At 42.3% G+C, this 12831-nt stretch overlaps 1 protein-coding gene across 3 annotated transcripts in view; it reads right to left on the reverse strand.

Moving 5' to 3' along the window:
* Window positions 1-3: 3 nt before the first annotated feature.
* The window catches only part of GPR149 (G protein-coupled receptor 149), a 33879-nt gene continuing 21051 nt past the window's right edge, over window positions 4-12831 (reverse strand). The window contains exons 4-5 of one of the 3 annotated variants that reach the window (XR_008825091.1): window positions 2150-6531; window positions 4-1833 (exon numbers count right to left, since the gene is read on the reverse strand). Coding sequence is in view for 1 of the 3 variants with exons in the window: in XM_056357998.1 (XP_056213973.1) it covers window positions 5959-6531 (573 nt within the window). In the remaining 2 variants the exon portion in view is untranslated. Of the gene's footprint in view, window positions 6532-12831 lie in introns of all 3 variants that reach the window. The other 2 variants (XR_008825090.1, XM_056357998.1) reach the window with 2 other exon arrangements.

Consider the following 12831-nt stretch of genomic DNA (forward strand, 5'->3'; position numbering starts at 1 on the left):
ACGGCAGCGCAGCGCACCCGGGGGCGATGCGCAGTCGCGATTAAATATATTCACAGCAATATGCCCCTGCAGCTCACCTTGCACGCCTGCCTCCTCTCGTGTCAACGTACAGACCCTGAAGCTTTGAGGTCCCTTCCTGAGGCCTCCGAGAGGATTTTAAGGACGCGTTCCGTGTCGGTCCCCATCATTACATGTGGCGTTGCCACCCTTTCTCTGTACCGGGTCGGTATTCCTGTTGTTTCTTTTTAAAATAAAACAGACATATTTCAGTAGCTACCAGTTCTGGGTCTGCCGGCTGATTGCTGCTTTATGTGGCATACCTTGTCCACGTTCTCCAGGCTTAAATTAAACTTTTTAAATCAGATGAAATTACTCAGCTTTATTACTCTTTCAACAGTTAATTAATGTTCTTTTTGTTTCCTTGAGTACCGCTGTGAAGCTATAAATGCTTCTTCAATCTCATCTTTTTACGTGTTGTTTCACCATTTCTCCGTTGTTGGTATAATTTACATTTGTTTAAAAATTACTAGCATTCACATCTCTGCAATACAATGTTACACACTGATTTGCAAACTTGGTCCAGGTAAAGGACTCCCTTTCAAAGGAAACCATTTTCTCTTTTTTTTTTTTTTTTTTCCCTCTGCCTACAGTTTACCTACAGATAGTCCAGCAACTCCCAGCAGTTGGCTATGAAAAGAAAGAAGAACTAAGTGATTGAGTTAAAGATCTGTTTGGTTTTTTTTTTCCTTTCCCCTCACAAAATGCTTTAAGCACCCAAGTAGCCAGCTGACTGGCTGCTAGGTTTATTCTTTTCCATGCTTAAATGCTTATCTCTATGGCCTTAAAACACGAAACCAAAGTCACAATGCTTTGTCGCAGCATACATCTGTAGCCTTTTGCTCAAAGACACCTCCGGTGACGGAGGTGACAAGGCAGCCACCGGAACCCTTCTCAGGGACCATGGCAGTAGGTGGCAGATGGCTGAAGAGGGACTGTTCCTCCAAGGATGAAATGGCACTGCGCTGGGGATGAGACCCCCGGTGACCTGTACAGATCTACCAATTCCCCAGCGCGCATCTGTACATCTACAAAACGGCACGGCACCATGCCACGGCCCTGCACAGGAGGGCCAGTGCAAGAAACATCATGTGGGTCTTTTTTTAGCTATACCCAGTTTCAGGTACAAGGAAATCTCAAGAAAAGCTCAGATTTTCACTTTAATAGAGACAAGTAAGGGGTAGAGAGCAAGATCTGTGAACCATCAGCACCAGGAGTAGCTGCACTCAGGGTGAGGTTACCTGGAGACAAGAGGGAAAAGGAGGGGCCAGGGGCGAGTACAAGAGCTAGAAGATACTGAGGAAGATCATCTGAAAGGCAGATTACAGGAAGGAGCATGGGGAAGAAATGAGAAATCTAGGAGGAAATATACTCCTCCTCTTCTCACTCTGCATCTGGGGCTTAACACAGCCCAGGGAAGCACACTCCATGACTTCCCCGCGTTCGTCACTACACAGACCAACACAAATTTCACGGCATTCTTCGAAAGTCTCACAGTGACAACCGATTGTGGAGTAAAAAAGAGCCAAAGAAAATCAGCACAAAGTAAGTTCTCAGAAATCTAAGAAATGTTAAAAGACCCCCTGTTGAAATACGTCACTGGCATACCTATACAGGCCAAACGAGGGAGGATGGCCCACGTCCTTCCGAAGGCGTGGAGGGGGCAGGATACCTGGTGGTGGGAAAACGCATCCCGCTGCTCAGGTATGAGCTTTCCTGTCCATGGCACAACATTGCCCAGACACAAATGGGCTTGCCTTCTGGGCCTTCTTTAGCCTGTAGGTGAATATAAATTCAGGTAGTTATTATCTTTAGTTGTGTTATTTAGATATACCAGGACAGGAGATGTGTCTGATGCTAATCTGAAACCTGTGAGGCCAGGAAGGAAATGGCTCCTGGTGACCACCCATGTACGACACACCCGCAGCCAGGGCTGATAGTATGTCCTGTCAGCAGTGCATGTGGCCGCACTCTCAGATGCCAGCTTAGTCGTGGGTCATGTTAGGCTCTGCATGCCTAAGGAAGCTGTCAGAAAGCTGGTTTTGTCTGTTTTATCTCCTTAAAATCATTGAAGAAAATGTTCTCGGGTTACCTTGAATCACTCAGGTGACTTGAACAGATGTACTCTGTTCGATCCTGGATCCCTCCATGATAGTGTATCTGGGCACCTAAGCAGTGCACACATTGGAAATAAATAGGATTTCAGTGTGAGAGGAAATTTCCATATGCATGCATGTAGCTACTGCATTTCAGCCGTGCCTTTTTGTCTCCTGTTTAACCAGCACTGCAAAAAAACCCACACATTCTAAAGAAAACATTACAAATCCAGAATTTTTAGTAAGTTTGTAGATTTAGATGTTGGAAAGATAGTAAATGTGCATCAATTCATGTAAAGATTATTTTCTAATACATATGAAAAGATACATTTCTTGAAATGGTCTCAGTGGTTTGCATATTACTGGGCCTTTTCAACTCCTTTTAACCGTTGTTCACATTCAGTTCTCATCATTTCCACCATCGTGAGGTGAAGTAATGCATCTGTACATAAGGGTGTCTACGCAGCAGCATGCCCTCAGAGGACAGAAGATAGTGTTCTCCTTTCAGTACTTTGAAGTGAGACTCCTCAAAATCACATTCCTAATGAGGAAACACGTTAGGTAGATACTGAGAAGGGGGAGACACAACAGAAGAGGATCCCACGTAACAGCTCTCTGTCCAGGGAGTGTATCTTGCTACTGCACACCAGCAGTACTGCAGCCAACAGGACTGCCTCCAGCAGTGAAGATTGTGCGTGCAAGGACAGAAAGGCTTTAAAATTCAGTTTGTTTTATAAAATATACAGTGTACAACGTACAGGAGCAGATACAGATATTGTAATTCTTATAGGAGCTGTTGCTGGAGTCCAGAAAAGCAGAATTTACTATGCTCTGAGACACCTAAATCTGCCAAATTCATTAAAAGAGAGGAACATAATGTTCAAACACTCATCTTGGAAATCACTACAGTGATACATACCAGGAAGTGAAATCATGTTCCAGAAACTATGCACTAGCCCCAAATCTATAAAGGTAAAAAAAACATATAGGTAACATTTATTACTTTCTATGAAATTATTGTCTTTTGAAATAGTATGATGCTGTAAAATATATTTTCTATCAAGATTAATATAGCAAATCTGCATTCCAGTACCTGGCTATATCTTTTTCTTCAAGAAGCACAATCCTTTGAGGCACTTGGGATTCTGGGGGCTGGCCTTGCATATTACAGATTTATTTTTCTTGTACCTCTGTTAACATAATGTTATTCTCAGCATACATGAGTGCCACTGAAAAGAAACTCTGGTGCACTGGATATACTGCTTACCAAAGATTATCTCAAAAAGTATTTCCTTGCTTCTTGTTTTCTTTCCTTTGCATTATTCAACAACCCACACCCTAAGAGGAGGGGAAACGTGGGCACTGTTTCACGTCAGATTTTCCAAGGGACTTTTTTCAGTCAGTTGCTGTGGTGTCTGAACAGAGATGAGGCCTCTTTCAAGTCACCTTCAAACGGTCATTGACAGATACTTTGCCCTCAAATGGCAAGCTGTCACTGAAATACGTTAAAAGGTCAGACAAGGGAAAAACAACAGAGGAGGAAGATTTTTTTTTCCTTAAAAACACTTACAAAATAATTGTTATAAAAAGTAAGTCCAAAGGATAAATGAAGACACCTTAGCACTTACGTGAATAAACAAACCAGGAGCAAATTTTCTCAAACAGCAAGTTTTCCAGTGCATTGTGCAAGAAGCTGGTATCTACTCAGTAATTACAACTTGGGTTTACAGACACTTTAAATTGTTTAATGATATGCACCATTTAGAGCAAAAAAAAAATAATCAGACATTTGTACATTATCAAATTTACAGATTCATCAAATAAAATCTATGTTTCATTACAGCAGCAAGACAACACTCTACAATAAGGTCAAGCTCTAGGTCATAGCTATGCAGAATTTTAATGCCTCCAAATCTGAACCCTTTGTAAATACATTCATCAGAGATTTAACACACCAGCCTGTAATCTCATTAACATAGTCCAAATCACCTCCAGAGAACACAGAACACCTGACCAAACCGAAGTTGCAATGGATGCATTCTCCATCACAACTTTGCTACCTTTATCTGGATCGAGCACGTTTGTTGCTATAAAGATACTTTCTGCGTTCCTTCTACAGAACACGGAAAAGCAACATACTCAGAGACAGCAGAATGTTTCTCTGCTCTACATGTATGGATACAATTTTATTCAATAGACTCACCACTTGTTCTTCCTTCTACTGTAGATTCTTTCTGGTAGAAACTTCTACTGTAGTTTCTTGCTAAATATAACGTGGCATCCTAGTGGAACTAAAAGCCTTGAGGCAATCTTAACGAGAGCCCTTGTTTTCACCTTGGAAAGGCAGCATACGGAAAGCAGAACTTGTAGAGCAATCCCTCTCTATCACAGCAACCTGCAGTCTTTGACCCTGATTTTCTTCAGTGCTACATCACTGTCACTCCAGTGCAGCCCCACTGATTGTGATGGCAGGCCTGATTTATGTTGAAGTGAGAAGACAAGTCGCCTGCTTGTTTTTATGCCTCTGTTTCAAATGCTGAGTCCAAACAGACACAGTATTTGGCTCTTTTGCTCTGTCCATTCATATCCCATTAAGGAATCCTGAATACGGTTGTGCTTATATTCCCTTGCATCGTCCCCACTGAGTGGAAAACAGGGTGACTGCAGACCCCTACATGATTATGTCAGCACACTTACCACTTGAAATGAAACCTATTCCTTAAAGAAGCAGTGTAATTTTTAATCAAACTGCTGAAAGTCCTGAGAGTGTATTTACTTCTGTTTAACTGAAATGAATGACACACCCTCAGAAAAAGAGCTCTCAGTTAAAATGCATTAGCATTTCAAGAAAATGCAGCGTATTTAATGTAAGACTTGAGGACTCCATTCACTGTTTCCACCTTGACTTGTCTGAATTTGACACAAATTACAGAGTATTCACTGGTTTTATTTTGGCTTCACATGGGTCTTGAGGAAGAAAATGACACTGTAAAACTATTCCTTGCTTAGGGACGACACAGACATGAAGAATTATTCAAATTAATTTTGACATTCTAGCTCTTCAAACATTTCAAATGCTGCCTTTATCTAGATCAAGTTGGAAATATTCTGTAAGATTGGGAAACTTCTTAACTTGGTAAGAGATCACAGAGGCAAAAGAAGGGGACTCTTCAAAGTAACTGGCATAAAATTAACCAACATCTGTCATGTATGATCAGAGAAATGTCAGCCATGAGAACACTCGTAAGTTTCACAACGTGGTATTTACAAAATGTGCATGCTTATGTTTCAGCCCATACTTAAAAGATCTACGGTGGCCACTTACAGAGGTATTACATATGAAACATGTCTAGAGCAGTAGAAAATTAAACCATTTACATATCTCTAATCCTCTGCTTCATCAACTAAATGAGCTAGTCTTAGGTTTGGGCTACATTTTGTCTGAGAAATGTTTCAAGTCTGACACATCAGCAAGAGCATAATTGCAAGCCAGCCAGAACTATTATAACTTCACGCTGTGGAGCTGCTCCCTCATTTCCTGCAGATCACCCAGTGCCAACAAGCAACCAAAGCTGTTTTTTCAGACATTTTTTAGGATTCATTTTAGACACACATGTTCCTCAAATAAACAGATAAATAAATAACTTGAAATTCACTATGCAGTTTTAATCAATTTAACATTGTACCCGAATAAAATTAATTTATACATTAGGACAAAACAGTTGATGTTGTACTTGCTAGGGTAACTTGAGTCAAGAGAAGCAACGCCTGTCAGATCAGCTTACAAGTCTCGATTGAATGCCTTTTAATTGCTGTTGCCATCTTCTTCCCGTTTTCTGTATGCTTTATTCAAAATTTGTATTTCTTCCTGATAACCACCTCTTTCCATATGCTGCTTTTTACTATTCTGCCGATGAGCTTCGACAGTGTCTGGAATTGATATGTTAATATCACTGTCAGGATTGCTTGATGGTATGAAGAGAGAGTAGGAGGCAGTTTCCCCTAAATCACAGGAGACAAACCTGTTTTCCTTCCGTGAGTAACGTAAGGATGGAGACCTTACCTGTGTGGAGGACTGGCTGATATTACTGATGATTGACACAGTATCCAGGGCCTCTTCATTGTCACAAATTTCAAGTACCTCTAAATGAATTTTAACACTTGTGTCAGCAAGCGTATTAGGAGAGTCCTCTGGGTTTGGCTCGTGACCCACACTTTTAGATCGATATACTTCGATTTTCTTTGATGCAGGTGCTATTTTTTGCCCTTTGGTGCTTACCTCATATGTAGATAAAGAGAGCGTTTTTCCCGTGGGTGCCTGAAGAGATACAGTTCCTTGAAATGCACACAGAGGGATAGTTAAGGCCCCACCTGATCGCTGCAAAGAGAAAGAATGACCATTATCTAATGCTAATTTTTGAAGTTAGAATCCACCATAAATAAGCCAATTATGCTTAGTTTGTTGACTTATTTTACTGACTCTTCCTTGCATTATTTTAGAAACCTGATACTACTTTAAGGAGTAGAAAGGTGTTTTCTAATTACACACTTTAGTATAAAAAATGAAGTCCCAGTGATTGTGACTGAACTACAGCTTATGGACACACACACACACTTCATTAGAATAGTCTACACTTAACGTTTCATTGCAACCATTCCACAACAGCACAGCCAGCACTAGCAGGCACCTCTCCAGCTAGTACTCACAGGCACCTCTGAAAGTGCTTTCACCCTGCTTAAATCAGATCAAGACACTGATCTCCTAGAGCTTCTCATGCAGTGACCAAAAGAAAAGAAATGACACCAGAGGACTGTTCAAAACCAGGACCTTATGCTGACAACATCTGTATCCCTTGGGCACCCTCTTTTAATTAGTCTCAATTACATTAAGTGCCTAAAGTCAGACAGCTTAGCGACCAAGCTGAATTTTCCAAAACAACTTGTTAGGTATTAGTTGTCATGGTGTAACCCCGACCGGCAACGCAGCCCCAGGCAGCTGCTCGCTCACTCCCCACTGTGGGGTGGGGGGAGAATCGGGAGGGTGAAAGGGAGAAAACCGGTGGGCTGAGATAAAGGCAGTTCAATAGCTAAAGCAAAAACCACTCGCGCAAGCAAAGCAAAACAAGGAATTCATTCACCACTTCCCATGGGCAGGCAGGTGTCCAGCCACCTCCAGGAAAGCCGGGCTCCATCACATGTAACAGTTACTTGGGAAGACAAACACCATCCCTCTGAATGTCCCCCCATCCTTCTTCTCCCCCCAGCTTTACATGCTGAGCACGATGTCATATGGCATGGAATATCTCTTGGGTCAGCTGGGGTCAGCTGTACTGGCTGGGTCCCCCTACAAGTCCTCACGCGCCCCCAGCCTGCTCGCTGTGGGTGGGGTGAGGAGCAGAAAAGCCCTGGCCTCTGTGTAAGCACTGCTTGATGATGCCATCCCTGTATTATCAACACCGTTTTCAGCACAAATCCAAAACATGGCCCCATACCAGCTACTACGAAGAAAATTAAACTCTACCCCAGCCCAAATCAGCACATTATTCAAGGAACTTTTTTGTGCGTTTAATTTTGTAGTGGAAATAATGTTCATGCAACGGTATCAGTTGGACATCTATAACAAGGATTTACAGTGCCACCACCCTGAGGGCCAGAGGGAAGATCCAGAACCTCACTGCCAAACACATTTCACAAGGGTACTAGAAGTCAATATAGGACATCTCTTCTAGAACAAAGCTGAATTTATCAGTAGAGAATTTTTGACACACTTGAAAACAGAGAAAGAAAATTCAGTTATGGCTCTGCAGTACTAAAGGTCATGCTCAAACCAAGTGTTTTTATCAGTTGCAATGAAAATATTGTTTCAGAGGCTGTAAATAAATAAAAGCATTACACAAAGAAATCACTGTGAGCGCCTGTGCGGAGAACAAAGGACATGGCTTGCTCATATTGGACTGTGGTAGCTGACTAAGTGGTAGATTTTTACACATGTTCCCTTCCATAATGCTGCAAGGCAGACCCTGACTCCTCCTCTCATGCTCCAAAGACTGTCATTTTTAACTGTGGAAGTTGTCCATTCAGTGACTCATGCTCAGTGACTCATTGGTGGCAGAAGTAGACACACACAGCAAAGAAACACCAGACTCAGGTTCTGGAGAATCTCACTGAGGGCTAATCCATTGCTCTGTCCTCATCTGTTTGCTACAGCTGGGCTTTGACTTTTTACTGAGAAGGGCAGGGATTACTATTTGAAACCTTGCTCTTACTCACTAGAAAAATACTATTAAAATGAACTGCATCTCTGCCAAAAGCACGCTCCTTGGCAGGCAGTGAAGTGCTGACTTTGGGAGAGGGCAGTTCATAAGGAAGGGCTGCACTGGTTTAGAAGGAAATACAGAACAGAGAAGACTACTGAAAACAGGGGAAGCTGCAGAAGCCAGCTCTGTACCCCCACAGACACATTTGGGAGAAGTGTTCACTGAGGGTACTGAAAAGCTGCCAGGTAGCAAGGTGAATCACCCTGTACAGTCTTCTGTGTTGCTGTTGCTATGCTGCTTTCAGGACCCAGTGATGATCTTTTAACTCTGCTTCAAATACCTCCAGGACACAATATTCACAGGTCAACTGCAACCTTACTCTATTGTGCTGCAGCTCTGTCCCCAGCGAACGTGCCTCCCTACCTGCTGCTGCTGCCTGGCAGGGCACATCACCAGCCCAAACCTCATCCTCCTCATCCTTCCTCTACACTACAGACCCATGCACAGAAGATCCTTCTTAGCAGCATGTAATTTTCTGAATGATTTGTGAATACAAAACAGTTTTACAGCAATCAATGCATGAGGTGAAAAAATGACAGTTGATTTATCAGGATGTTTAAGCCTGAGGCATTTAAGGGATTTGGATAGCGCTCACATTTCTTGCTGTCTGTGTAAGTGAGGGCTAAGATGAGAGAGGGAGACAGCTGTCTAAGAGAGAAGGATATGCTTTTTTATTTGTAAGTGTTGTGATTAATCCACCTGCAAGAACAGACAAATCAAAGAAATCCTGGGTTTTGGAAAGGGGTCTTTCCTGGGCAAGTTACAGGGGGAATGCCCTGAGCTCACCCTCAGAAGCAGAAGCTCCAGCACTGTCCTCCTGGGTACTGATTCATTTTGTGCAAACTGTGAATAGAAAGAGGGGAAGAAGAGGAGTGACAGAAAGACCAGGTCTGATAATAGGCATTATGGAGAAGTGCTAGCATTATTTTAGCACCAAAAGGACCCTTTCCACTTCTATCAGTTCTGTTTAATGTTTCCTTTCTATAGTAAAACTGAGAAAGTGAGTAAAACCAGAGAGTTTTAGGGTATTGGTTGGAAAGGTGAAATTGTTCACAGGGAGCTGGGAAGGGCAATTATTTTGTGATTATTAAAGGAAGCTGTTGTGATGATACTTCTATCGAATTAGGCACAAATTTACAAACGCACAGGTAAATCGAGTGCCACATTATCTCACCTTCACTAAAGAGCATGAAAAGGAAATTAGTTTTCATTGCATAGAAAAATCTTGCCAGACTGTAACTTAATGTGGTCCTCTGACAAAGGAATTTGCCTGAAAACCCTAGGAGCCGCCTTGCCCTGCTGGAAGAAAATCAAAGTTGTATTAGTCTCCTTAATAGATTTGCCAGAGAAAAATGGTCCTCAAGTGTTCTTCCAACATGCAGTTACAGAGGCAGCTACTGTGCTGTGTCGTCAAGCTGACAAAGGTCCTAGATCGGTGAATGTTAGATGACAGCAGCTCGCTGCCAGTTCCTGTGCAGAGTACAGAGCCATGGTTGGCACATGGGCTCCCTCAAGTGTAGCTCTCCTAAGGGGAAGCACCAGCAGCCTTTGTGTCAAAGTAGTAATGAGGGAGGGTTTTTTGAAAGCGCAGTTAGGTGTGGGCACTTGTATTTTCTGTAGTAATTAGGATCACTCCTCCAAGAAAGGAAAGATGTGAGAATAACTGTTTTCTCAGCCTGAGGAAGCTCTTGTCCACTTGTCTTCCATCTCAGTTGCTTACCAAGGCCACTAGGACACAGAGCAACAAATCCAGCTCTGCATAAGATCAAGTGGGCAAAGCGTACTGTTCTAAAGCAGCACAGACAGAAGCACAAGCTTAGCATCCCGTATATTGCAATGCAATCTGGATACCTAACAGTTTTGGAACACACGTTTAGAATGGTCTTTTTGTCAGATACAAGCCCTACAGCTCTGTTTCCAGCCCCCAGCCTAGTTTCTGCAATCAACACTGAATATCCTTTGTAGGGTCATTTAAGAGTGTCTGCATTTCTGGCTGTTAATCAAGCTCAAAGTCTGAAGAACAGTCTAAACCAGCACAAAATTATAAAGAAAGATGTCTAAAGAGTATGAAAAAAAAGAAGAACTGATTACTTCAGCACAAGGTTACGTTCTACTTAATAAAACACTGGAGATTTGTCAGACTGAACATCGAGGAGATGGAGGATATGCTATGTCTGAGGCACCAGGAAGAAGAATGAGTAGTCCTCACTCACTGGAATGAATACTCCAGTTCTGGAGAATGACAAAATTTCCAGTGACTATGAATGTAGTGGCTCTTTCCGAAAGTCTATTTTCTGTTGAGAAACCATTATTCGCATTTAGAAGTGAAAAGGATATACCAAATCTTCTATGCAACTCCCCAGTCACTGAATAGGAAAGCCAGTAGCGATGTCATTTTCCACTAGAACACCTCCAGTAGAAATATTGTTCAATTACAGACACCTTCACCTGTTTCTGCAAAGTAGAGAATCCATTTGTCTCTTTGCAAACTGTGCATCATCATGCCATGCACCTGTGACTGTGACAGCCTGCCTAGTGACTGCTGCCCTTGCAGGGAGCAGCTTTCAAATCACAGCTTACATTCCCTCAGTGCAGCGATCGATTTGCAAGGAAACGAGACTATTAAGAGCAAGCTTTGACACGTATGTGTGAAATAAACCCATTCATCAGCAACGCAAAATGTTCAAACTTTAAAAAAATCTAAATGATTACTGAAAAAAAGTAAGCGGCATTTACATGACACTACAGAACTTACTAAGCAGAGTTTGTGAAAAATAAAATCAGACCCTGGAATTACACCACAGGGGAAGGCAGGAGTAAAGCCCGAGGAGAGGAGTGAGCCATTGAACTGAAACTTCACCGCTATTTGCTGAGGGGAACGAGCACCGCCTTGGCTGGCCCAAAAGTGCCACAAATCTAGGAAGACTTCTGTGCTCCACACTGGAGGGGACCCACTGCGGCCACCCACGGTGACCGTCCTGCAGCCAGCGTACCTGTAAGGACTCTGTACCGGAGCCAGCAAGGGGCTAGCGGCTGAGAACTGGATCCAGCCCCTCAGCTCCTTGGCAGCGCACAGGGCACACACCACAGGCAGGCTCCCTCCCTTGTGCTTGCTTTGCAAGCTTCGCTCGACAGTCAAGCAGCCCAACAGAAAAATGCTATGAATAAAAACACTGTTAGCATAAAGGAGGGAAGAATGCATTTCTGGCTTTATGTACAGCCAAATTACTATTAATGAGAATAGCATGTGACCCTTATCTTGTCCTTGATATCACTATTAAATATCTATTTTGCTTCTTATGACACATCCATGGCAATAAATAGGAATCTACTAGTAAACCAGACTATACCAGTGCATCCTGTGAGTATTTTATCTTCCACTCCCATTGTTACCTGCAGTTCAGCTTTCTGATTTTAAGCCTTACAATGCAATTTAATTCTAAAGCAGCAGGAAGAGGAAGTAATCTGAGTAACACTTAACAGTGGCCTTCAGCTCATCCATCCGGGTTCCATCTCTGCATTATTTTAGCACGAACAAGAGCATCCACAGCTGTATAAAGGTTACAATTCATTTTTACTTCAGTGAAAACAGAAAGAAATCCACTTGCTGTTTCTGAACATCTGCCATCTCACTCTCCACAGCCTGGACCCAAAATGCTTTTTGAAAGGATATTGCTACATCGGGCTCTTTCCATGACCTTTCGCCCACATGCTTTGTATTCTTGCATGTAAAAGAAAACCTAGTTTCTAAAAGAAATACACATATTAACTCCTCCCACACAATTTATGCTATGCATTCTCCTTTTAAAGCACTTCTACACAGACCTTTTTAAGAAGGTACAGAAAACTTACAGCCACTTATTTCTTGGAACATCTTTAGAAAGACAATATTTTGATTCTATCTTGAGAGTGCATGCAGGAATCAGGCACCAGCATAAAGCTAAACAGCATTGTGAAATAACATAAACCCCTGTCTTTTCAACCAAAGTGCCATTTTGCAGCTTTTGTGTCTCAGCAGTTTTGCAGCATATTAGATATACATATATAATTATCATTATTCCTGAACAGAATGTGGATTTTTTTCTACAACTCCAGTATTGTTTTGCTTTATCAGAATTAGTTATACCAGGATTTGTAGTACTATCACAAAGACACCCCACAGCTGAAATGCATTCTTTCTAACCCTCACGCATCCCATACCCATTTGGCATCCATGGCAACTACACAGGACAAGGAAGCCTTGACATCAATGACTCCAATCCTGTGAAGACTCGTCTTTCTGAGACATTGCTCACTCTCAGCTAGGAGAGGTGAAGGAAGGATCAGACACTCATCTGCTTGAACACAGCACATTTAAAATG

This window comes from Falco biarmicus, chromosome 13 (assembly GCF_023638135.1).
Source record: "Falco biarmicus isolate bFalBia1 chromosome 13, bFalBia1.pri, whole genome shotgun sequence".
NCBI lineage: Eukaryota > Metazoa > Chordata > Aves > Falconiformes > Falconidae > Falco > Falco biarmicus.